The sequence below is a fragment of the Ovis aries genome, chromosome 18 (genome assembly GCF_016772045.2).
Source record: "Ovis aries strain OAR_USU_Benz2616 breed Rambouillet chromosome 18, ARS-UI_Ramb_v3.0, whole genome shotgun sequence".
Classification (NCBI taxonomy): Eukaryota; Metazoa; Chordata; class Mammalia; order Artiodactyla; family Bovidae; genus Ovis; species Ovis aries.
This window is the reverse complement of record NC_056071.1, coordinates 19,932,208-19,959,756: the sequence shown is the minus strand read 5'-3', so window position 1 is coordinate 19,959,756 and position 27,549 is coordinate 19,932,208. Positions and strand designations below refer to the sequence as shown.

General features: G+C 45.5%; 1 protein-coding gene across 1 annotated transcript in view; it reads right to left on the bottom strand.

Annotated features, from left to right (window-relative positions):
* The window catches only part of ABHD2 (abhydrolase domain containing 2, acylglycerol lipase), a 110,722-nt gene that overhangs the window by 61,231 nt on the left and 21,942 nt on the right, over window positions 1–27,549 (bottom strand). The window contains exons 2-3 of the mRNA XM_004017743.5: window positions 19,912–20,015; window positions 16,760–16,959 (exon numbers count right to left, since the gene is read on the bottom strand). Coding sequence (XP_004017792.1) covers window positions 16,760–16,953 — 194 coding nt within the window. The 5' untranslated portion in view covers window positions 16,954–16,959; window positions 19,912–20,015. The remainder of the gene's footprint in view (window positions 1–16,759; window positions 16,960–19,911; window positions 20,016–27,549) is intronic.

Genomic DNA, 27,549 nt, shown 5'->3' with positions numbered 1-27,549 from the left:
GCCATTTTATTAACACCTCAGGAGTTTGAAGCCTCGATCCTCTGTCCTCCAGCTTCTGATCCGCCACTGAGAGCTGGCGTCATGCTGAGGCCTGGTCCTTACGTGCGTCCTGTTTCTTTTGTTGTTGCTCAGTCGCTCAGTCATTTCTGACTCTTTGTGACCCCATGGACTGCAGCACGCCAGGCTGCCCTGTCCTTCACTGTCTCCCGGAGTTTGCTCAAACTCATGTCCACTGAGTCGATGATGCCATCCAACCATCTCATCCTCTGTCGCCCCCTTCTCCTTCTGTCCTCCATCTTTCCCAGCATCAGAGTCTTTTTCAATGAGTGGGCTCTTCGAATCAGAAGGCCAAAGTATCTAATTCTTTACTCTCTGCAAACTTTGGGGATCTTGCTTTAGTGGTTCAAAATTTTACAAAGAACCTTGGTTAGGTCTTTTTCTCTGAGCTAGAATTTTAGAGGCTCTTTCAATTAAGAGTTTTTAGGTCCTTCCCTGGCAGCTCAGATGGTAAAGCATCTGCCTACAATGCAGGTAGACCCAGGTTCGATCCCTGGGTCAGGAAGATTCCTCGGAGAAGGAAACAGCAACCCATTCCAGTATTCATGCCTGGAAAATCCCATGGATTTTGGAAGCCTGGTGGGCTACAACCATGGGGTCGCAAAGAGTCAGACACAACTGAGTGACTTCACTTCATACTTATAGGATACTGGGATATTTCTTTGATAATTTCTTCCCCTCCACTTTCTCTCGCCTCTTTCTGGAACTACTATTATTTGGATATTAGATTTCTTGGACTGATCCTCTAATATCTCTTCCACTTTCCATCTTTTGTCTTCTTATTCTACCTTCTGGGAGAGATCTTCCTTTATTCTTCCCTGATTCCTTTATTAATCTTCATTTGTGCTCCCAAAGCTCTTCCTGTTCCCTGATGTTGCAATTCTTCCTGCCACAAGGATGTACATTTTCTCTTCCCTCTGCGTATGCTCATTACAGGTTTTCTCAAGTTTACTTTGGTTCCTTCCCATTGTGTTTCCTCCCTAGCCTTTCATCTGCTTGCTTTATATCTTTGGCTTTCAAGATTTTCTTCGAATGTCCAGGGACTCTTGGTTGTGTCTGCTCCTGTGGCAGGAAAATTGATGCCTAGCTATCTGTTTACTTAAGCAGGGCCTGTCAATCTGTGGGTGCCAGCTCCTTTGTTAGAGGACCCCCAGATAAAGGTCTTTTGGACTTATCTCTTGGGCAGGTCAGTTTCCCCAGAGGGCAGTCCTCCCAACTCCTTGGGGAACCTAGGCACGGCTAGGACTTTCTGTGGGCAGACGCTATGACCTGGCACCTCACTCCCGCTCTCAGTCTGCCAGCCACCCAACAGGCAGAGGCAGGGTGCTCACTTGGCTGCATGGGATAGGAGGAGACTGGGGCACTCTCCATCAGTCTTCGTGGTTTCAGACATATTTCACACCCCAACCTCAGAGGTGCCTCTAGTTCCTGAGCTTTCAAATCAGCCTGACTCTTGTGGAGTTCCCAGTCTGCAGGCTTGGGCTTCTGACTTAGTGTCCAGCACTCGTCTGTCTCCCTTCCACTCGCCTGCCCCCATCCCCCCTCCTAGTCTCTACGTTCTTGAAAATTCGTGCCGTGTTTTCCTTTGCTGTCATTTTAGTGGGGATTCGAGAAGAGGTGAAGGTAAATACATGTTCAATCTGCCACTTTTAATCAAGCCTTTCAGCACTTCTCTTAGTTTATCTTATTTTTAAATATTTATTTGGCTGTGTTGGGTCTTAGTTGTGGCAGATGGGACAGGTGGGCTCAGTTGCCCTGAGGCATGGGGGATCTTAATTCCCTGGCCAGGGATGGAACCCATGTCCCTTGCATTGAAAGGTAGACTCTTAATCACTGGACCACCAGGGAAGTTCTCTCTGTGTTTAAATGATTTCTTTGTGTTAGATTCGTAGCAGTGGAATTAATATTTTTGCTCCTTTATTTGTGATCTGTGTATTCTTGTTTTCACTCAGTAAACATTTGTGGAGCACCTACTATGTGTTGGACACAATACTGGGCAGTCATGACACATGGCAGAGAGAAAACAACAAGAACCAGGTTGTCAGAGAGACCAGGGTCCAATCTCATTCCTGATAGCTCTGCAACTTTGCTCAAGTCAATTACCTTGTTGAGTTGCACTTACTTATGAGTTAAAAATTGGAGGATAGAGGTAGAGAATAACAACACTCACAGCAATATATGCTTATTGACTTCTTACACATGCTAAACAGATTATAAACCATTTCACATGCTGTTTCTCATACTGAACCTATGAGACAAGTGCTAGTTAACAAATGAGGAAACAGAGACTCAGCAAGGGGAAGTGGCCCAGCCAGGCAGGGGAAGAGCTGGCATGAGAACCCAGGTGGTCTTGCCACAGAGCTGGGCTCCAGAGCTCCATGAGCAATAGCCGTTAACTTCTCCCTCTGCCTGGCACCGCAGCACCCACCTTCCTGATCTTGGGGAAGACCTTCATCCAGTTTGGCTTTCTCCTCTAGCTTCCTAGGATTAACTTAGTGGCTCAGATGGTAAAGAATGTGCCTGCAATGTGGGAGACCCGGGCTCAATACCTGGATGGGGAAGATCCCCTGGCACAGGAAATGGCAACCCACTCCAGTATTCTTGCCTGGAGAATCCCATGGACAGACGAGCCTGGTGGGCTGCAGTCCATGGGGTTGAAGAGTTGGAGACAACTCTTTTCACTTTTTAGCTTTCACTTGAAAGCTGAAAGTGAAAGAGTGACTTTACTTTCGCTTTTAGCTTCCTATTCCCCCCTTCCTCTCTCAGCTTTGGTTACCACACTTATTTTGTTGTTGCTGTTTCTCCTGCAGTTTCTATGAACTGACTTCATTTCTGACTCTACTACTGAAAACTCAGCCTCGCGCTATGTGGTCTCTTCTAAATGGGAAAGAAACCCCAAACAGAGGAGATATATGTGTATGTATAGCTGACTCACCTTGCTGTGCACCAGAAACCAACACAGCATTGTAAAGCACCTATGTTGTTCAGTCGCTAAATCCTGTACGACTCTTTTGGGACCCCATGGACTGTAGCCTGCCAGGCTCCTCTGCCCATGGGATTTCCCAGGCAAGGATACTGGAGTGGTTGCCATTTCCTCTTCCAGGTCAATTCCAGACCCAGGAATTGAACCCGAATCTCCTGCATTGGCAGGCAGATTCTTTACTGCTGAGCCACCAGGGAAACCCAAAAGCAACTATACTCCAATTAAAAACAAACAAACAAAAAAAAAAACAACCCCAAAGAAAGAAAACTCGTCCTCAAATATCCCTGCTTCTTTCTGGCTGAGCCCCAAGGTCTTTGGTCAGCCCTCCCTTTTCCTGCCTTTTTGTGGCTTCTGACATGGTCTGCTTCAAAGTCTTCCTTCTCTGGCTTCTGTGACACCTGGGGCTCCCGGTTCTCCTCAAGAACTGCCCATCTCTGGTTCATTCACTGGCTCTTCCTCCCACCCTCACCTGCCACGGCCATCAGTCCTCAGCTCTCTCCCCATCTGCCTTTTTCTCCCCATCTGCCTTTCTCTCCCCTGTTGATAGCTGCTCTGGACTTTGCATGCCTGGCCTTAAAGTGTTAGTTGCTTAGTCGTGTCCGACTCTTTACGACCCCATGGAGTGTAGCCTGCCAAGTTTCTCTGTCCATGGGATTCTCCAGGCAAGAATACTGGAGTGGGTTGCCATTCCCTTCTCCAGAGGATCTTTCGAACCCAGAGATCGAACCCACATCTCCAGCACTGCAGGTGGACACTTAACCATCTGAACCACTTGGCCTTAAGCTCACACCTAAATTTCATTGCCCAGGCATGTCGCATAGACTGTCCCAAACTAAACGACTTTCCCTGAGAAAGCAGCTTCCCCATTGGACTCCTTTATTTCTGTCAATGGCTCTATTCTTCTCTCAACTGCTCAGTAATCTTGGCATTTTCTGTTACTCAGTCCTTCCCTCCAACCACTCAAGGCTATTCCATTATCTACCAGCACCTATTGATTCTACCTTGAAAGGCCTCTGGAGCTTGTCCCATCCTTCCCTTTGCTCCCTCCACTAGCGCTCATGGGATCAAGTGCAAACACTTCCTTTCTGGGAATCTGAGACTCCTCTTTCTCCCCTGGTGACCTGGGGCTGTCTGCTGTAATCAGACAGCTCTCGTCACACTGGATCACAGCATAGGGATCCAGCAAGGAGCTTGCCAGGAAGCAGATATGGAGATGAGGCCAGTGACGGGGCCAAAGCACATTAGCAAACAAAATCCAGGGCACAGAGAACAAAGGGCAGAGACAGCAGCAGGTCCAAATGCTAAACAAAGAGCATCAAAGAAATGTTTGGGAATCGAAAGACAGATGGTCCAAGTCTAGCCAAATAAAGATCCTGGAACATGGGCAACAGGAGAAGAGAGGCTGTGGGGGCAGGGCAAAAGTGACAGTGAGGAAACAGGCCAAGTCGGTGGCGCGTCCATCATCTCCTTACACAGGCAGGCTGGCTGGAAGGCCAACAGGACCAAGGAACAAATGTGGGTGGGTGAAGAGCGTTGGCCTGGGGAGCAAAGGCAGTCTTCTACCGGAAGTACCTGCTTAAACGATGGCTTTCACTGGCTCATGATCATGCCAACCGCTCTGTCTTCTTTCCAAACCAACTCATCTTTCAGGATCCCACAAAACTTCATCCAAGCCGCCACAGCATCATCTCCTTCTTCCTCTACACTCCTTAATCACTGATCTGAATTACTCATTCTGACCCTTAATCACCTGGGTTCCTACCAAAACGACCTATACATGTCAGAGTGCACTGACTCTATGCAAAGCAGAGGCCATAGAGAATACAGAAAATGTTAAGATGGCTTCTGCCCTTAAGCCTCTCAGAACACAGCTGAGGGTGAAGAGAGATACACACAGGAAAAGATATCATTTATAGTCCTGCTGATAAGTAGGAGCCAAAGAGACAGAAGAAGAGTAAAGGTTAGAGAATGCTGGAAGAGCTAGGATGTGAGGAGGCCTTGAGAGATGAAGAGGATTTTGATAGACAGAGGAGACAGAAATATGAGCAGAAGGATTCTGCATGGAAGGGAAGGGGTAAGTGTGGTGTGCACACGAAAGAACAGACTGGAAGAGCATGTTATTCTATATTAATTGACTAACTTAAAAAAAATATATATATATATATAAATCTTTGTGTATCCACTGAGAAGAAGAATTGTCCTTTATGGAAATACTAAGGAAGGAAAAGTCTGCATTGTTATGGCTTGGTGGATTTCAAGTTTAAAATATTCCCGGGTGGTCCAGTCATTAAGTCTCGGCTCTTTCACTTCTGGGCGCTAAGGTCCATCCCTGGTCAGGGAACTAAGATCCTACTTGCCTTGGAGCAACTAAGTCCAGGAGCTGCAACTACTTAAGCCCACGCGCCCTACAGCCTGTGCTCCACAGCAGGAGAGGCCGGAGTGCCACAACTGGAGAGCAGCCCCTGCTCGCCACAGCTAGAGAAAGCCGACACAGCAACGAAGACCCAGGGCAGCCAAAAATAAATCAATCAATAAAACTGCTTTTAAAATCTTAAAAATAAAAAAAAAAGGAATTACTGTTCAAGCTTTTGCTATCTGGCTGAAAATGCCAGTGTTGGAGAATTTGGTACCACCGTTCAATAAGGAAGTGGGGTTGGTTGGCAATGGCTTTAGTACCCAGTGCAAAAGATGGAAAACACACAACCTGCCACCTCTCATGGACCTCTCCCTTCCTGGGAGGGATCAACTGCTGACCTCCGGGCAAGAAGGTTTCCCAAATGCTCCGGCTTACAGACTCTTACTGGCCACGTCACAAGTTAAGCCGTCCAACTTGCACCCACGCAGACTGGGTCCTCACTCTATGATTAGAGACGGCACAGGGTGGAGACTAGGCTGGTTCACAAGCTGCCAGGAGGGCTGACTCATTTCCGAGGCTCATGGGGACGCCGTACCACTGGGAGTCACCTTGGGCAGAGGACGCACTCCCAGAAGGACATGGCCCTTGGGCGATGGCGCCGCTCAGTCTGGCAGACCGTCACTTGGGAGTGGTGACAGGGTTGGCATCTTATCCAACCATCTGAAACATCGATTAGTCAAGGACTACAGTTTTCTGTAGGAGTAAAAGCTTCACTTTCCGGAATTTCACAGAGGGATAGGTTTCCTTAAAAACCCTGGAAGATGGTTACCTTGAATTAATATTATACCACTTAGCAGATTCTGATCCTAAAACCCCGTCCCCCCAACAGACTCCATTTGCATAGAAGGCATCCTCGAGGTGGCTGCAGAGGACTGGACTTCCAAAATTGGTTGCTTCACTTGCTGCTGCTTTGTATGAAGATGAAGTAAAATGGCAGTCAGTTCTTTACCCTCCACACCACTGAATGTTGATGAGGGCAGTTAGAGTTTAGAAACCATATTTATTAACCCTCCAGAGGAGGCTTCCCTGGAGGTGGCTCAGATAGTAAAGAAACTGCCTGCAATAAGGAGACCCTGGTTCAATCCCTAACTTGAACCCTCTAGAACATGTTTTTAAGATTTTTAAAAGTCTTTATTGAATTTGTTACAATATTGCTTGTTTTATGTTTTGGCTTTTGGGCCACTGAGGCATGTGGCATCTTAGCTCTCCAACCAGGGATCGAACCCACACCCCTTGCATTGGCAGGTGAAGTCTTAACCACTGGACCACCAGGGAAGTCCCTAGAACACACGTTCAAAATCAAGTTGCTGTCTTAATTATACTTTATTAATAAAGCGTACATAGTATTGAGTGTACTGTCGCAGTGAGGGGAGCTGTGCCAGGGAGCTGGCAGAGAAAAGGAATAGTTTGAGATCAAAATTCGTAAGCAATAAATTTACAGGATCAATAGAACAAGAAAAAACTGACAAAAGTTGGCTACGCTTGGAAATTTCACAGTTTCTTGAAAATGAAGCCTGCTCCTACTCCTGGATGTTGGACCTGTTTTCAGTCAACTATATATTGAGAAGGATCACAAAAGTGGATCTAATCCCAGGCAAATCCTATAGAGGAAATTAGGTTTAAAGTAGTTTAAATAAAATTAAGGCTGACTGATGGACAAAGATTGACCCTGGAGCCTAGTCTGGGAAAAAACTGAAAGAGAAAGTGACTTGGCAATGCAGCCAGCCTTGCACAAAGCAGAGGCCCACCGGCCCATCCAGATGTGCTGGGTCTGACACCATGTGATGGACTCAGCTGTAGCACGTGCTTCTTTTCCCTTTTTGAAGGCATGGTAGGGCCCCGAAGGATAAACTCAAGCATGATGAACAGGGGAACAGGTAGGTAATACATTCTTAGAAACTGAAAATGAATGCTTTTAGGGAGTGGATGGCACATAGAAGATGTTCTTTCCATCTGAACCAAATCAAGAGAGTTTCAAATATTCTAGATTCTGAACCTTTTAGAGCTTTCAGCAATTCTTCCATGAAGGCACAGAGTCTCTAACAAGAGGCTACAACCTGTCCCGAGGTTAGAGGAAGGCGGACGAATCTCTCCACGGTCTCACAGTTTTCTCGTCTTAAGTCAATACAAGAGGCCTCAGAGGCGGCAGCACTTTCCTCCTGGTCTCTTGGATAACTGAGCTGCTAGGGCAGAGACAGTACAGGTGGGCAACATCCAAGGGTTAAATTACACTTGACCTCTGGCGAACTAAACACTTACCCCTAATCGCACCCACTTACGAAAACCTCACCATCTGGTCACAGAAGACAGTGACAAACAGATAGTGACCGATGCATCCCTGTTTATCTGGTACTTTCCCAGGTTTTAGTGGGAAAGTTCCATACTCTGGGAACCCTATCAAGTCCCAGGAAAATCGGGATGTTTGGTCAGCCTAATGACAGGACAGTAACCCAGCTTTAGCAATCCAACTTTCTCACCTTGACAGCTTGGGTTTGAGCCACTGTCATCAAAAACACAAGCCATTTTAAGATGAAGGCCCCTGAAAAGGCGACCTCACGGGAGCTAACCACCAATTATCAGTCTCAACAGAGATGCTTTCTGAGTCTTTCATCTTTCAAGGACTCTCTTGCAATGCAAGTTTCTCAACAAATGTGCTCTGAAGGTCTGGTGCGTACATAGTAAGCCCATCAGAGCGCGCCAGATCCACTTATCAATTGTTCATGGTTTACCACAAGCATCTGAGGAAATATTTGCACAGTTCTTAAAATGGGTAAAATCAGGTCAATAGAATTAAGGCTCCTGGCAATTAGGAGATTATCCTATAAAAAGGACAAAGCTTGAGTGTGCAGCCAAGAAGGAAAGGATCTAAATCTGATTTGGAATGTCTCTGTGAACAAGAAGGAATTAAGAATTTAAGTCCAAGATAATGAAATTCTTTTCATCTTTAACTCACTATAAATAAGCCATGCTGGCTCCGGAATTTCTACCCAGGAGGGGCCCAGGGATGGCAATGTGACCGGAAGGGAACGTGTGGAGCTGCTTTTGCATGATTTCCTTTAAGACTGAGAAAACACCAATTGTTCACATCCAAGATTCTTGTCCTAGCTTCCTCTGTGACACCACCACTAAGAAGAGACGGTAAAATAAAAAGGAGGCAAGGCAGGAGACGGAAAGGGGAGTAGGAGTTTACACACTGAGTCCTTTGCTCTTTAGATCTGAAAATAATTTCGTATATTGCAATATCAGACTGATCTGAATTAGTGCTTTTCTGTTGAGTACTTATAATTTTTTTAATATGTCCTTGGTATACTAGGAGATATATATATACACACACGGATATATACATGTGTGAATGGCTTCCTTGGTGGTTCAGTGGTAAAGAATCCATCTGGAAAAAAAAAAAAAAAAACAATCCATCTGACAATGCAGGATGCAGGTTCAATCCCTAGGTTGGAAGATCCCCTGGAGTGGGAAATGGCAACCCACTCCAGTTCTTGCCTGGAGAATCCCATGGATGGCTACAGTCCACGTGGTCGAAAAAGAGTTGAACATGACTTAGCGACGAAACAACAGCAACTATATATATATATAAAATATATATATATGGTATTTTTATGTATAGAAAAAGGCCTTTATTGGGGATAAATAAAAGAAAAGTGAGTATTACTGATAGAAAGGGAGTGTGAATGCCTGCGTAGAGAAAGAACTGGTATTGCTTCTGAGAAGAAATAATTAAGCACAGGTATGCAGAAACCAATAAAATTTTTTGTTTCTGTTTTCTGGCCATACCACGTGTCATATGGGATTTTAGTTCCTAGACCAGGGATGCAACCCATGCCCTGCAGGAAGAACAGAGTCCTAACTACTGGACTGCCAGGAAAGTCCCTAAAAATTTTTTTTCCCCACAATGAAATGGCTTTAAAATAAATGATCTTTTGAAAATACCTCCCAACAACAGAGCCTCAGAGAAGTAAATCTTCCGATGTTCATTAACCCAGACTAATGAATGACCACTGGCAGGAAACTAAAGATAGGGGCTAATTACGGTGAGAACAACATTTCCATGGGATTCTTGTTTGGAGTCTACTCTCGTGAATGAGGCGATAAATAGAAAAGAAAATAAAAAAAAAACACAGAAGACGAACCCACTACAATCCATGGAAAGGTCACAGGGTTTCTGCTGTTGTTTGATGAGTGTCTGAAGCAGCTTCAAAGAGGAAGTGCTCAGAAAGGGCACCACTGGCAGAGATGAGTCAGCTAGTATTTTTGGCTTCGTGCTGGAATAGGTGTGACCCTCTACTCCAAGTTTCAGGTGTCTCTCAAACCCATGGAGAGTAATAAAATCCAGATCTTATTAATACAGGCAGCAGTGGGTTACAGAAGGAAGCTATTACCTTTTCTGCCTCTGGGGAAGAAAGGACCCACAAGCATATGGTTGATGATTTGACCTCACTGTGTCCCTTCACTAGACTGTGCAGGGCTTCACAGATGCCTCTTGCATCTCATAAAAACACCTTGGTCATCTGTTTTTAGGCTTGCCTACTAGCTAAGTGCTCCATCACAGTCTTCTTAGAAGCCTTCATCTTCAGCTCTACCACGATCCATACTGACGAGCCCACTACTGAGTGAAAAAGTGGAAGCCTGGCTTCTCACAGGGAATGTATGCATTTTAATAACAGCTTCCAGAGACAGGGCGCCTGCTTCCTGTCTTCACTTTCTAAACCAGGGCTGGTGATGGGAACTACAAGGGGAGGGCGGAGGCTGCAAACCGCCTTTATGGATATACCTGGGTGTGCCCTGACTTAAGACCAAACAACCAATCCATCCTCTTTCAGAGACAGCACAGTGACTTCCTAATAAGCAAAACTTGGTCAGAGCTGAGAAAGTGTTAGTCACTTAGTCGTGCCCAACTCTGCAACCCCATAGACTGCAGCCCACCAGGTTCCTCTGTCCAGGGGATCTTCCAGGCTAGGATACTGGAGTGGGTTGCCACTTCCTTCTCCAGGGGATCTGCCCAACCCAGGGACTGAACCTGGGTCTCCTGCACTGCAGGCAGATTCTTTACTGACTGAACTAAGAGGGAAGCCCTAAGCTCAGAGCTGAAGGTACACCTGATTCCCTGAAGCGCCCCTGAGCAGCACTGATTGCTTAAGCTGGAGTGGGAAACCAAACCAAACCAAAATGGGAACATCCCTCAACTACACCTGTCTATGGAAAACAAGGGGCAAGGTCAACAAGCAGCATTATATTTAAGACTTGGAATGGCTTGGAATCCTGTTCTGTCTGGTCAAGAATATGGATCCTGATTTGGGGTACATATATTCCACTGGTGAAGAAAAGAGACAGGTACGAACCTCTACAGAACAAGACTGTTGTTGTTTATCACTAAGTCATGCCCAACCCATTGCCCATTTCGTTTTCGACCTCATGGACTATAGCCTGCCAGGCTCCTCTGTCCGTGGGATTCTCCAGGCAAGAATACTGGAGTGGGTTGCCATTCCCTTCTCCAGGGGATCTTCCCCTACCCAGGGATCAAACTCACATCTCCTGCATTGGCAGGCAGATTCTTTCCCACTGAGCCACCAGGGAAGCCCTACAGAAAAAGATGAAATATGCTGAATGGACACAGAAGCTACATGCTGGGGAAACTCGGGCAGGAAGAAGCAAAGGAGTTGTCTGGAGTCTACTCTCTGCTCATTCACGAGAGTAGACTCTAAACAAGAATCCCATGGAAATGTTGTTCTCATTCTGACTGAAGAGGAGCTGGGAGTAGTCAGGCAAAGTTTCTCAGAATAGAAGCTATTTAAGTTTTTTCTTTTTTTATGACATACTCAAAAAAGAAAAATGTATTTATTTGGTTGCACCAGTTCTTAGTTGCAGCGTGTGGGATCTAGTTCGCCAAACAGGGAATTTGGCCCCCTGAATTTGGAGCTCAGAGTCTTAGCCACTGGACCACCAGGGAAGTCATGCTAGTTAAGTTTTTCTTGCAGGGTAAGAAGGTATCTTGGTGGAGAGAAAGAGGAGATTTGGGGGGGGCCAGGGACAAGTGCCTAAGGGGCAGGCACTTAATGGGCAATGCAAAATGCCATGGGTGGTGAGGCTGGGATAGGCTAGGGTCACAGTGTTGCACTCTGGGTGCTGGCCTGCTTAAAGAACCCAACTCAAGTGGTAGAGCGACAAAGTGGGTCAGAGGCAAGAGGTGACTTGGGACATTCCTGTAAAGCACAGGGGAGTGGCAGTTACATAGGTAAATATATATGCAAAAGGCCCTGAGCTGTATACATAGGGTTTGTGTATTTTACTATATGTAAATGATAGCTCAACAAAGTCCTTAAAAAAGCAAAGGTCCAAGGGGTCCAGCGTCCCCTTGTCCTAGAGCAAAGGGGGTGAGAATGGTTAGGAGTGGGCAGATACACAAGAAAACCCTTCTCTTTGGGTTCCTGTCCTTACCTGGTCGCTAGGGCTCCCAACCCAGGGTCCTTCTAAGAAACTCTTTCAATGCTTGGTGATGACGCAGTGGTCCTAGACTCAGAGGATGTTGGCGTTGAAAGGGTACCGCAGGAGAACGGCCAGTTTCATTTTACTCATTTATTTTTACTTATCTTTTTAGCTTAACTAACAGAAATTATTTCTCACAATTTTAGATGATGAAAGACCAGGATCACGGTGTCAGCCAATTTGATTCCTGGTGAAAGCGCCTTTCCTGGCCTGTGGAAGGCCGCATTCTTGCTGTGTCTTTATATGATACGGACAGAGCACTGGTGCTCTTCCTTTTCCTATAAGGGCACTAATCTTATCATAAAAGTCCCACCCATACAACCTTATCTAGACCATATAGTCTCCTAGAGACCCCATCTCCAAATATCATCATATAAGGAGTTAGGTCCTCAATATATGAATTTTGGGGGGACACAATTCAGTCCATAGCACAACTCATTTTCCAAGCCACGCAGGGATGCTCCAATCTGAGTTAGGATGGGAGAAAGGGCAGGAAACACAGCTAGAATGATGGGGTCAATTGGCCCTGTTTTTTCTCATGCATTACAATTAAAGAACTACCAGAAGAAACATTCAGCCTTTTCTTCACAGCTTAAAACTAGAGATATATGTAAAGCAGAACTCTAGAATGTTTATCTCTTCACACCCTCTGTGACTTCTAGCCATTGAGTCATTCACCCCAACAAAAAGCTGGGGCATTAGAAGTCTATGTAGTGTGTGTCACATGTATAAATTTTAAAAAAATTGATGCTTTCTTAGATAGTACTGTCTGGTCATACCTTCATGATGAGAAGGGGCTTTGTAAGACTGCTTCATTTCACACACAAGGAAACCAAGGACCAGAGGGCCTGTCACGTGGTCCAGGGGTCCCCCTTGTTTAGAAGAAGATCTCAGTTTGCATCCTAATCCACATTTCAGATGAAGGCTTTTTCTCTGCACCACTGTGGCCAACAGCCATTAGGACACTTGAACAGTTGACAGAATTCTGAAGCTGCTAAAAATCAAATGTTAGAAGATATGTAGTAGTGTAGATAAATGTCCACGGCGTACTGTTTTGTTTTTTGTTTGTTTTTAAATTTTTGGGCCGCACCATGTGGCCTACGAAATCTAAGTTCTCCCGCCGGGGATCGAACCCTCGGCTCCTGTGTTGGAAGGGGAGATTCTTAACCACTGGACCACCAGAGAAGTCCCCGTGGTATGCTAAGTGTTAAAGCAGGTTACCAAATGCTACGTATGCCCCTGATTTTGTTGGGGGAAATGATCTGCAGCAGCAGAAACCCTGCAGGCATGATGACCAACGTAGTAGTGATGTATATCCCCAAGGAGGAGACTCACAGATGATTTTTGTGTTTCACCTTATCCTCCGTTTAGAAGAAAACAAACATGCTTTAGATTTTTTATTTGAGAAAAAAATGGACATCTGTATCACCATCTAAATTTTCTCATAATCCTGATTCGAGCTTTTTAGTCTGCCTGTTTCACTGAAATCGAACACTTTTTGAGAACAAAAATTGAACCACTAGGTAAATATTGACCTGTTACTAAGTGAACAAGAGACTTATCACCTCACCTTAGAAAAGTTTCCCTCGAGACATTGAAAAATTCATTTCTGATGTATCTTTGGGTAGGTGATCTCAAGACAGACTTAAAAACTGACTGTAATGCTGAAAAGAGGGGGGAAAAAATCCCTGTTCTCCTAACATGTTTTCACTGTTCACCTTTCACCGACTTTTTTTTTTCCTGCACCAGAACATCAAAAGGCTATGTCCATGATTTCACACGTAAGTCATGATTAACTGGCTGCTTTCCGTCAGGGTTACTGAATAACCCCATCAGCTTGTTTTAAATCAGTTAAGTGAAATCTTTAGCCGAGACAGTTGTTTGTGAAGGCCGTAGACAGGCTTCCTGTAGGAAAAAAAAATCTTCAAAGTCCTGGAAGAAGCACTTTTACCCATAACAGATAAGCTTCCTGAGCTCGGCTTCAAATACACGAAAGGCTGTTGCCAGAAAGGCCACACAGAAAAAACATCAAGGCCACCAGCTTCCAACAATGATTAAAATAGCAAGAGGGTCATGCAGAAATTGGAAGGCCACTCCAGGGCTAGCCCAGCTAAAGACTTTTGTCTCAGACTGGCCCCTTACTGCTCTCTGCTTCCCGTCCCTCGCCTGCACCCTGAGAAAGGTCACTGTTGCCCCTCCCTGTGGACAAGAAAGGAGCCAGCTCTGGGGTCACAGACTTGGGTCCAGGCTCTCCCCTACTACTCCTCATCTCCCCATCCTTAAAATGAGAGGAAAACAAATCCAACCTTGAAGTTCGATAGGTTCATCAAGAAAGTGTACAGGAAGAAGAAAAAGCAAAGAGAAACTGTTGGACTTATGTCTCCAGGCTGTTTTTCAAAGGAAACCAAGAAACCAGGTTAGGAAAAACCTTGCCAAAAATCAGGTGTTTTTTTTTTAATGCTTTGAACAATTATTGTGAAATCAAACCTAGGAGACTCAGGAGACTCGGGTTTGATCCCTGGCTCGAGAAGATCCCCTGGAGTAGGAAACGGCTACCCACTCATGTTCTTGCCTCATGGACAGAGAAGCCTGGTGGGCTAGAGTCCATGGGGTTGCAAAAGCGTCAGACACGACTGAGCGACTGACTAACTGAAACTTTACATGATGTTTTCCAAAGAGCCTAGATGGGAGAAGCTTTCCCAGGGCTTCCTCTAATTACTCAGGAACTGATGCTGGGTGGAAATTTGTACTCATCTGCCTATAATCTCGTAGGGCTTTTAACACCTTGGTTTTTCAAAAGCTCTCTACAAACAGAGACCCAGGAACTGGATCCAGCTGCATCCCACCCCATCTGAAAGTAGGGGGTGCAAATGTTCCTTGCCAGTTCAGATGAGTGAATTATCTAAATTAAACATGGAAGAAAAACGCTGGATGATTTTGAAAACACACCAATGCTGTGCACACTCCTCAGAGAGGAGAGTTTCCATGGCAAACACTGCTTACTAAGAACACCACGCTCTTGATCATAGTTGTGGAGCTCACTATGACGTGGAATCCCCTCAGCAGGGACGGGTCCAAGTTCACCACGATTTATATTGTACATGGCAGTTCACAGGTATTAGGCAATATAACTGAGCTATAAGTCTCCTTCAACTTGATCACAGCTTTTTAAGGTCACGGCATTATGACTAACAAGCAAACTGTACACAGACACCCAAAATACCCATAGCCCACAGCTCTTTACTCTTGGCTGCGGAAATGAACTAGACAACCAAAGAGGACAAAGCAAGAGCCCAGACTCTCAGGTGTCTCTGCTGCCCATCTGCTCTTTGAAGAGAATCATTCAGGAACGTCCCTGGTGGTCCAGTGGCTAAGACTCCGTGCTCCCAATACAGAGAGCCCAGGTTTGATTCTTGGTCAGGGAACTAGATTCCACGTGCCTCAATGAAGATCCTGTCAAATCTGTCTCCTGGAAATAAACAGCATGTGTGGTGTGGAACACAGATTCTGTCTCTTTCACAACTACTGTTTCACTTCTGTCAGAAGCTGTGCTCACCCCTGTCACCTCCAAAACACAGAGCTGGGGCTTCTGCAGGGAAATCTGGTTAACTTGGAATGAAAAGACGCTTACTCCTTGGAAGGAAAGTTATGACCAACCTAGACAGCATATTAAAAAGCAGAAACACTACTTTGTCAATAAAGGTCCATCTAGTCAAGGCTATGGTTTTTCCAGTGGTCATGTATGGATGTGAGAGTTGGACTGTAAAGAAAGCTGAACACCGAAGAATTGATGCTTTTGAACTGTGGTGTTGGGGAAGACTCTTGAGAGTCCCTTGGACTGCAAGGAGATCCAACCAGTCTATCCTAAAGGAGATCAGTCCTGGGTGTTCACTGGAAGGACTGATGTTGAAGCTGAAACTCTAATACTTTGGCCACCTGATGCAAAGAGCTGACTCATTTGAAAAGACCCTGATGCTGGGAAAGATAGAGAGGAGGAGGAGAAGGGGACGACAGAGGATGAGATGGTTGGATGGCATCACCGACTCAATGGACATGGGTTTGGGTGGACTCCGGGAGTTGGTGATGGACAGGGAGGCCTGGAGTGCTGCAGTTCATGGGGTTGTAAAGAGTCGGACACGACTGAGAGAATGAACTGAACTGAACTGGAATGAAAACCTTCTCTTAGAGTGGATTCTCTTAGCTAATGTATATTTTTCAATAGGGCAGACCAAAGGTACCCAAGAAACCTATGCTTTTTTTTCTCATTAATTATTTGGGGTCAGGAAGACTTCCATCTTAGAACTGGCCTCAGGTGATAAAGAATCTGCCTGTAATGCAGGAGACCCGGGTTCGATTTCTGGGTTGGGAAGATCCCCTGGAGAAGGAAGGGGCAACACACTCCAGTTTTCTTGCCTGGAAAATTCCACGGACAGAGGACCCTAGTGGGCTACAGTCAATGGGGTCACACAGAGTCGGACATGACTGAGTCCGCACACACGCAAAATACTGTCCAAGTTTTCTGCATCCACCTAAAAATGACAACAGTTTTCTGCAAACTCCTTGACATGGTTGATGACACCGCACTGTGGAAGAAAGGATGACTTCGGGCAACAAAGATCTGAGTCGTCCCCTACCCACCGGGATTCAAGTGCCAGACTCCTACAGAGATGGTGGCTATTTTACCATCAGTGACACTAGTTCACATAGATGCCTTGAGGACCCATGGGGAGAAGGTTCTTCTTTGAACAGTGTAATGACAGACAGATCAGCAGGCAGGTGTACAGGTGGGTTTGAGGGCTACTCACTCTTTGGTCAGGAGAGGACAGGACTTGAGCAGGAAGCGCGAGAGCCCCGAGTCCTGGAAGTAGAGGTCGGGCGGAGCTGTGGGGCTCTTCAGGTTCAAACACCGGACAATCACGTACAGCACGGCAGCCACCGCGGCCAGCTTCACCCCGTCAAATACGGCCGGGAGCTCGGAGGTCTCCATCATGGCGTTCATCTTGATCTGGGGAGCAGGGGCACAGGTGGGTTTAGAAGCATGTGTAGAGGGAAGACCTCACCACACAGAGACAAAGTCAGTGGGGAACGGCGACAATCCAGAAGGGCCCACAGAACCCACCCTGACTGATTCCTATCAGTGCCCTTATAGCCGCCAATGAACTGGCAACAACGGTCACAAAAATCCTGAGCACTGATAAACTGGGCTGGGTGTTGGCTTTCAAACTGTGGTGCCAAAGAAGACTCTTGAGAGTTCCGTGGACTACAAGGAAATCAAACCAGTCAATCCTAAAGGAAATCAACCCTGAATGTTCATTGGAAGGACTGATGCTAAAGCTGAAGCTCCAATTCTTTGGCTGACTCACTGAAAAAGACCCTGATGCTGGGAAAGATTGAGGAAGGAGGAGAAGGGGGTGACAGAGGATGAAATGGTTGGATGGTGTCACAGACTCAATGGACATGAGTTTGAGCAAACTCTGGGAGATAGCGAAGGATAGGAAAGCCTGGGTTCTGCAGTCCATGGGGTCGCAAAGAGTCAGACACAACTTAGCAACTGAAAACAACAAATGAACATTTATTTCTAAGATGGGCAAACTGGAAAATGCTGAGAATAGCGTCCTGCTGAGCGTAGGAGAGGACTTCCCTGGTGGCCCAGTGGTTAGGAATCCACCTTCCAACATAGGCAGTGCAGGTCTGACCTCCCTGGTCTAGGAACTAAGATCCCACATGCAGTGTGGCAGGACCAAAAGTTTAAAAAAGAAATAAATAAAACCTGATGAGAGCAGGAGAAAGAAGTCCAGCTGGAAAGGCACAAGAGGGACCAGGAGACCAGCTCTGATTTCTGTTACCAGGCAGCCTTGACTTTCCTCAGATTTCACCTGCACCTGGTGCCCCGGCCGTGCATCAGGTGTGGTGTTTACAGCCTTGGACAGACGTGAGATGGGACTGCGTGGCCACCAGGTGTGGCTGTCATGCCTGTGGGCCCCACCTTTGTTTTCAGAGCAGGAAGAGCCTGATTCAGCCACCTGCTCCCTTGGAGGCAGTCCTGGCGCTGGAGTCAAGTTCAGACTAAGCCGAGCTCCCAGAGGTCTTTACTCCTGGGAGTCGCAGGCGGTGTGAAATGGAACTCAGTCACCTTTTCCCCCTACTGAAGGCAACTGTCTACAGTCATTAGTCTCCAAAACTGGGCTGAAAGTGGACCACCATTCAACTGCTAGATCAAAATTAAAAACTGGAGTATGGAAAATATACACGCATATCTAGTTTTTCATCTTTTCAGGTAGCTTTATCTTGTACACAAAACACATACACACACACTCACATATATCCCTCCAAACTTTAAAAAAAACAAACACCAACAACAATAACAAAAATCCAGTCTTTTCCTCGCTGCACTGCAGGAAATCAGAACATCAGCCATTACCTTCAAACTCAGGGAAACTACAAGCTAACAAAAAGAAGAAAATGGTAACTCCTGGCAGCCAAGGTCGCTATGGCAACAGCTTCCCCTGGAATGGTTTCAAGTAGCCTCTGCTGAAAACAGCAGGACAAGCCCAGTGGCCAGCAGTACAGAGAAAAGAGGCAGGACAAAACGATCTCTCAAAAATGTGTTTGGGGCAGAACCAAACGAACTCATCTGAGACCCACGGTCAGGCCAGAGAGGTCTTGGAAGCCCTTTGCTAAAATCAAGGCGATTGTGGCAAATACAGGGCAGACCATCTCTGGCAGGGGGTTCCAACTGAGTGAGGAAAGGCAATCAAAGATCCCACAAATATCTTATGACATCACTCATATGTGGGATCTAATTTTTAAAAAGAAACATAAACTTATTTACAAAACAGAAGCAGACTTACAGATACTGAAAACAAACTGATGGTTACCAAAGGGGAAATGTGAGTGGGGGAGGGATAAATCAGGAACTTGGGATACACACACACACACTACTATATATAAGATAACCAACAAGGATCTACTTTATAGCTCAGGGAACAAGACTCAACATTCTGTAACAACCTAATATGAGAAAAGAATCTAAAAAATAATGAATGTATGTATATGTATAATGGAATCACTTTGCTGTACACGGGAAACCAACACAACGCTGTAAATCAACTGTAGTCCAGTTGGAAAAAAAAAAAAGAACCCAGTTCCTTAACTCACCATCAGGACAAGAAAATAATTTTTTTTAATTTATCTGGCATGGTTTAGAATCAAGGCTGAACCTCAGAATATACTTTTCAGCTGCATCAACCTTTGACCTTTTATGAGCTGACGGTTTCCTTAAAACTTAACTTCTGGGGTCATGTCTCTCAAAGGCTGTTCCCCAAACCTTTAAAACAAGGATTCTTTTAACTTGGGATCCATAGGTCCCCTATGGGTTTCTGGGAACTTCCTGAAATTATGTGTGAAGGTGTGTGTGTTTGTACAGTTTTCTGGGAAGAGGGCTTGCAGATATGATCAGATTCTCCAGGAGGCCTGTGACCTAAGCAAGCACACAGCACCATACTCAAAGATGCTCTAGCGGTCCCACCTGTGTCCTTGTCCTCATATCTCCAAAACCCGGCCACCTGCCAGTTGAACCAACTCGAAACAAATATCCAAGATGACACAGCTTGCTATTTACTGAAGTACAGTTGATTGAAATAGTGTTGTCTTAATTTTCATAGAGACTTTTAAGTGTAGTGATTAGGGGGCTGAAATCAAAACCTAGGAGGATTTCTAGTTTTTCTGGCAGGATGCTGGTGATATGAAACTGAAATAGACATCCTCCTTGTCCTCTTAATTGCAAAGAAAGGAGAAGGTGCACTGAGTGGCTTGACCAGTTTTCTGGCTGATCTAGAGTAGACACATTGAATTAAAAACATAAAATAAATCCCTCCACCCCTACTTTCACTCACCACTTATGAATGTTGGGAAGGTAGGGAGAAGAAGCAAAAATAAGAGTTTCGCCAATACGTACCTACGTCACCAGCTCTTCTCTGCTGCGAATACAAATTGATCTTGAAGAAGAGTTGAACAGCTGGGCTGGTCAGGTCAGATCTCTTATTCGATTTAACCTAAAAGCTGAAAAGATTGGATAGTGACATTTTACAGGTTGAGAAAGAAGCAATTTAATTGAAATATAAGCATAGTTTAAGTTTTTTGCATTTAAAGTCGTTAGAAAAAAAAAAAACAAACCCAAAACGATTTCTTTAATTAACATATGTGACGCACTCTTGGCCAGACCTGCTGGGGGAAATCTTGGTGAACCCACAGACTGGCAGGCTCTGTGGTTTCCAGGACGAGTTATCTGCTGCGTTCACAACTTTGGCTAATGTAAACTCATGCTGCTTTTGTCCTTTATCTCATAACATCATTTCCAGAGATACCCAACGACGACAAGGATCATCTCTGTGTGACTGATGAAATAATTTGGCCGGGTTTAGGTCGAGATAGCAGGCAGCTGACTTGTTTCATCTCTTCCAAATATACAGAAATGACAGAAAAAATAGGAGCTGAGAAAAGTAAAAGGGCACAGATGGGCTCAAAAATGCAGTTCCAGAAATGGAACAGAACTGAAAGTAATGAGTGGGGAGCCATAGCACCTGCCAGATCTGGGGCTTACTGCGGGCTGGAGGCTGGCTGTGCTGGGCCATTCAGGGCTGAAAGCGCTCACTGTGAGATGGGGAACCAGAGCCGGGCCCTCTGTGTTAAAGACCCGTGGCTTCCAAAGCAGCAGAGGAAACAAAAAGAGAAATGGGAAGGGGGAGAGACAGCAGTGTTTAAAGAGCTCCCCTTATATTTCATGTAAAGCGCGTCCTGATGCTTTTAAGAGTACCTCTGAGGTAGGTACTATTATTATTCCATTTTACAGATGAGAGGACTCTTGAGAGTCCCTTGGACTGCAAGGAGATCCAATCAGTCAATCCTAAAGGAAATCAACCCTGAATATTCATTGGAAGACTGATGCTGAAGCTGAAGCTCCAATACTTTGGCCACCTGATGGGAAGAGCTGACTCACTGGAAAAGACCCTGATGCTGGGAAAGACTGGAGGCAGGAGGAGAAGGGGGCAACAGAGGAGATGGTTGGATGGCTTCACCGACTCAATGGACATGAATTCAAGCAAGCTCCAGGAGATGGTGAAGGACAGGGAAGCCTGGCGTGCCACAGTCCATGAGGTTAGAGTTGGACATGACTGAGTGACTGAACAACGACAACCGATGAGGAAACTGAGCCGTGGAAAACTTGAGTGACCTGCTCAAGGTCACGCAGGTAGCAGGTAGAGAAACTAAGACACATATCAGGCTCCAAAGAACGTGTTTTTAACCACCACGCTGTGCTACTTGAAAAGAGGAAAAGTAAGAAAAAGAGAAACAAGAACGAAAGTGGATGGTAGAGGAAAACACAAATGAGACACCAAGAGCTTGCAAAAAATCATGAAGCTGTAACATAGTAGAGCTGGGATTCAAGCCCAGTTTTTCTTTTCTGATTCCATCAAACCGAAATGATTTAAAAAGAAAATGAAAGCCAGTTGGAGGGGAGATTCAATTAACCTTCAGAGTAGCCTTGCTGAAATTCAAATATTTATTATTTTTTCCTATTCTGAGACAAATTAGAATGGCTTTGTTGGGGGCAGGGTACTAAGGAGCATGTCTCCAGCCACATCACAAGCCACCTGACCTTTCCAGGGCTTGGCTGTCCACTAAAACACAAGGGATGTGCCAGATCAGAGACCTTAAACTGGCAACCCATGGGATGGCACTGCATTTGGTTGGCATTTTTTTTAATTGAATTTACTAGCTGCTAAGTTGGTCCCATGACTTCATGGGAAATAGATGGGGAAACAGTGGAAACAGTGTCAGACTTTATTTTGGGGGGCTCCAAAATCACTGCAGATGGTGACTGCAGCCATGAAATTAAAAGACGCTTACTCCTTGGAAGAAAAGTTATGACCAACCTAGACAGCATATTGAAAAGCAGAAACATTACTTTGCCAACAAAGGTCTGTCTAGTCAAGGCTATGGTTTTTCCCGTAGTCATGTATGGATGTGAGAGTTGGACTGTGAAGAAAGCTGAGTGCCGAAGATTTGATGCTTTTGAACTGTAGTGTTGGAGAAGACTCCTGACAGTCCCTTGGACTGCAAGGAGATCCAACCAGTCCATTCTAAAGGAGATCAGCCCTGGGTGTTCTTTGGAAGGAATGATGCTAAAGTTGAAACTCCAGTACTTCGGCCACCTCATGCGAAGAGTTGACTCATTGGAAAAGACTCTGATGCTAGGAGGGATTGGGGGCAGGAGGAGAAGGGTACAACAGAGGATGAGATGGCTGGATGGCATCACAGACTCAATGGACGTGAGTTTGAGTGAACTCCGGGAGTTGGTGATGGACAGGGAGGCCTGGCGTGCTGCGATTCATGGGGCCACTAAGAGTCGGATACGACTAAGCGACTGAACTGAACTGAACAAAGTTATATAAACACCAGGAGTTTGCAGATAAAAATCTGAATCTCTGGTTTCTCTTGAGAAGAAAAAAAAAATCCAAAGGTTTGGGAAACTGATGCAGCATTCTCACATGGCAGCAATGCGTGGAGTTGAGTGCGGCTGACCCTCTAGACAGAGTGTGCTCTCTCCAGGTGGCCAGCGTTCCCACATGGTCCTCAACAATGATCTTTGACCTCCTTAATCACCGATGGTACCTGAATGGTTGCTATAGGCATCCGAATATGCAACCCTTGGGGAAAGGGTTGTTGTTGTTTAGTGACTGAGTCATGTCCAGTTCTTTGCGATGGTAAGGACTATAGCCCTCACCAGGCTCCTCTGCCCATGGGATTCTCTAGGCAAGAATATTGGAGTAGGTTGCCATTCCCTTCTCCAGGAGATCTTCCACATCCAAGGATTAAACTCTCATTTCTTGCACTAGCAGGCAGATTCTTTACCATTGAGCCACCAGGGAAGACCAAGGTCCCTACTAGCCCTGAATAAGTCTATGTTGATTGAATATTCAAAACATACACTATCAGTATATGTATAAATGATAAGTTAATACAGAAGAATTATGGAAAGGCGTATTTTATTTTTATTTATTTATTTGGCTGTGCTGGGTTTTAGTTGTGGCATGTGGTTTTTTTTTTTTTTTTTAATGTAGGATCTTTAGTTAAGACAAAAGAGCACTTAGCTGGGACAAGTGAACTGTTAGTTGTAGTATGTGGGATCTAGTTCCCTTATTGGGGATTGAACCCAAGCCTCCTGCATCAGGAGCACAGAGTCTTAGTCGTTTGACCACCAGGGAAGCCTCCTGCAGTTTTACTCTTTCCACAAAGTATTTGAGATAGCTTCAAGTGAATACTGGATGGACGTGCGCAGAGAAAGATTCAGAAATGCAGTTAACTGCTGAGTGCTTCCCAGTAAGAAGTCCCAGGACTTCCCTGTCATGTCAGTCCAGTAGTTAAGACTCCATGCTTCTAAAGCAGGGGACATAGGTTCAATCCCTGGTCAGGGAACTAAGATCCCATATGCCCTGTGGAGTGCCCGGAAGAGAAAAGAACAAAAGAAGTCTCTGCTTTCTTTGGAACAGAAACCCAGAAAACGTGCCTAGCTAGAAAAAAACAATTACAGACCCCAACTTATGTTGTAGGTAGGAGAGTCCACGTGACTAAATGTGGGCCTGTTCTGAAGGGGCTGGTCTGCTTTCTGGGGAGATGCCTAGAAAGGCAGGGCATTAACTGTTCTGCCTTTTCCCCTCCCTGCCTCCCTGGAATGCAGGCAAGAGGGCTGCAACTCCGACAGCCATCCTGGGCCATGAAGGGACCATGAAGTCGCTCCAGGAGCCACACTGAGAGGACAGCAGAGGAGAAAGACAGAGGCCGGGGTCCCTGATGATTCCATGGAGCCACCACATCAGACTTAGACTGCCTACCTCAGGATTTCTTTTCTGTGAGAAAATAAACCCTTGCACGTTTCAACCACTGTTATTTCTAGACTCTCTCAGTCTGTAATTTCTAATTACACAGGAGGAATTACTATCTCCCTAAATCTTCATGGATGTTACCCTGGCTGGGTTATTATTAAAGCATAGGCAAACTTTTCTTTCTCTTTTCCAAAATTCATAATGACTACAATTTCTTTTATTACCAAAAATAGCTTCAAAATGGCAATGAACAAAATCTAAAAAGAAAAGAAATTCTGAACAAGGAAAATACCTACGTCAAGATATATAAAACTGAGCATGTGACTAAGTCTAGACTGTATCTGAGCTTTCTGACTGCCAGGGGGAAAAGGGAAACCTAGCTAGACTTGAGAGTCTCCAAAATGCACATATGTTACACTCTTATCTCCCAGGAAGACACTCAGAGAAAAGAGGGATTTTTCTGGCACAAATTTATTAAAAAAAAAAAAATTCTTCAAGACTTTACATAAGGGGACCTTGAGTAATGTGACAGGCAATGTCCTCCTACAAGATTTTTTAATAGCAAATGCAGTAGAGAATTAATTTCCTCAACCCTTGAAAAACACCAAGGGTTTAAAATTGGATTTAATTTCTGAAGGTAATCCTATGAGAGGTTTCTAATTATTATGGTCCAAATGCGGAGCCTTGAGCTGAAGCTCCGAGAAGCAGGGTGGTTCTACTGTACATGGCTAGGGCCACCTTCCTTGAACTCCAGGGGACTTAAAGACCTGAGGACCTACGTACGGTGTGCCTGGAACTGTGCTAAGCATTGTGTAGAACCACAATCAAATAGAATCCTCATTTTAGCTGGGGGGTAAAGAAGTCTGCATTTGGGCTACACTGACTTTAGAAACTTGGGGACAAGAATAAGTAGTCCAGGAAAAAAAAAATACGTGGGGAAAGGACTTATGGCGCAGCTAGAATTAGAACTGGGCCTTAGTGAAGTGTAGATTTAGAAGAAGTGTGTGTGTCAGTCTGTGTGAGGGAGATTCTTTATGTGCGTGCATGCGTACATGTGCACTGTATACATTAAACCAGGAATTAACTGGCAGTTGTGGACTAACTTTTTGATATTCATGTTCATTTCTCTCACTGCATTTTATTTTATGGTCTTCTTTCTAAGTTCGACCTGCCACTAAAAATTAATATTCTGCACTTGTCTCAGCCATATCAAACTTAGCTTCTAGTGAACTTTTGGTGGCTTCCCCGGTGGCTCAGGGGGTAAAGAATTGGCCCGCAATACAGCAGACACAGGAGACACGGGTTCGATCTCTGGGTTGGGAAAATCCCCTGGAGGAGGAAATGGCAACCTACTCCGGTATTCTTGCCTGGGAAATCCCATGGACAGAGGAGCCTGGTGGGCTGCAGCCCATGGACTCGCAAAGACTAGGACACGACTAAGCACATATGTACTTTTTGTGTGTCCCCTCTCCCTTTCTGGGCAAGTGAAATTCAGTTACCATGGGCCTCTGGCAGCCTAGGGCTGAGTATGCATTAGACGGAAAGCAGACATTTTCCCTTCCCCACCCCACCTACGGGTGCACCTGATCAGTGCTTCCTTCACTCCAAGCCCCACATTTCTCTGCTCCCACCACAGTCTTTTTTCTTTTCTATTTTTTTTGGCTGCGCCACACATCATCTAGGACCTTAGTTTCTTGACCAGGGATGGAGCCCATGCCCCCTGCAGTGGAAGCTTGGTGTCCTAACCACTGGACTGTTAGGGAGGTCCCCTAACACAGTCTTTTTATGAGCGGGATTTTGGTGCTGTAAATGATAGTTAAAATTCCATCTGTCGTCTTGACATTTAAAAAGTAATCCAAGGTGTTGCCAAAGGCTCAACAGGAAAAGAACTTTCAGTATCGTCTTTGGTCTCTAAGACACGCTGGGGCACCTCCATCACCACCGGTGCGAGGGCCTGTGCTTCTCACTGCTCCCCCATGACGAAGGGCGTTATTTTCAGATGGAGGCACAGATTCCAGGTGAGATGTCCCAGCCTGGGACCTGGGTCTTTGTGCTTGCTCTGCCCCTTCTTAGCTGGTGACCTTGAAGAAGTCACTTAACCTTGCTGGGCCCTAAAGAACTCATTTGTAAAAGGAGAGGACTAGATTAGAAGTTGATGATGCCAACGGTCTCTCTCAGCTCAAAATTTCTGAGATTCTGAGGGATAGAGTTGCAGTCCTTGGCTTCAGAGCACAGGAAACACTCTCCCTGTGCTCGGTAACAGGAGACAGCCCTGTTTTCAGTCTACTTTGTGGACCATTAAACAATGAAACTCATAAGAACTAACAACCCTCAGGGCCTCTGTTCTTCCTGCAAAAAAGTTAAACAGTAATATATTTTCAGCTGTGCCATTTATGCCAATAATTCCATCCTATTCATTCCAACTCCATGAGTGGGGTTTCAGCCTTGGAATACTAACGTTTACTGAAAACCTAAAACTTACACTGAAGAAAAGGAGAAAAGCACCAAGCAGAGACTGCACACGTAGAAGACTCAATGGCTGGTAATAATGGGGTGAACACCGTTCCCCCAAAATCCACAGCCACCAGGAAACTGTGAATGCGACCTTATTTGAATATAGGGTCTTTGCACATATGATCAAGTTAAGGTGCAGTCACACCGGTTCAAGTGACCCTTAACCCCACAACTGGTGTCCATGAAAGAAGAGAGGCATCTGGACACAGGACACAGAGGACAGGCCACATGAATGAAGATGGATGTAGACACGAGGGTCATGCCTCTCTGAACCAAGGACACCAAGGATTGCCAGCAATCCCCAGAGGCTAGGGGCGGGGCAGAGGGAACAGATTTCCCTCAGAGCTCTCAAGAAAAACCTGGCTGGCTCTCAGAACCTTGCAACAGGGAAGTGGTTGTCCAGTGGTTAGGACTCCACGCTTCCAATGCAGTGGCCACAGGTTCGATTCCTGGTCAGGGAACTAAGATCCCACTTGCTGCATGGGGCTAAAAAAATAAAAACTCATTTAAAAAAAGAACCTTGCTGACACCTGATTTAAGACATCTAACCTCCAGAACTGTGACAGAACAGGTCCAAAGCACCTCTCATGACTCAGCTGTTCCACACCCCTGTCCTGAAGAGGTGGACGAGAACCATTGCCACATTCTTTCCAAAGTCACCCAGACAAGTTCTAACTGATACAAACCATAATAAAAACACGATACTCCCAGGCTACTTGCATAACACACGACAAATTGTACTCTGGGCCCAAGTGTTCACTGGCTTGGCCTCATTGCCTCTGAGATTCAGCTGTTAGGACCATCCTTTCCTCTTCTGTTCTAGGGAAGTGAAGTGAGGGAGCCCAGAGACGAAATATCACAGGCTGGGAATGGAGGGCCCCCTTTTCCTTGCCATCCAAATGACCTGACGAGCGAACTTCAACACAGACATGGGTCCCGCGTCAAATACACCTCAAGGAGAACGAAACCAAACTCTTAAAGGATTTCTCTCTTTCAAATCCAGTCTGGTTGAAGTAGATAATGCTTAGGTTCATTCCCTGGAGTAAGGTGACCCAGTGTCAAACCCTGACCCTCCCAGGTCTGGTGTTTGTCTTTGGGCCACATTTCTTCCCTCCTGTGGGCCTTGTCTGCAAACCAAAGCTGTTAATTTTAAATCAGTCCCTGACACACAGTAAGTTAAGTGTCAGTCGTGTCCA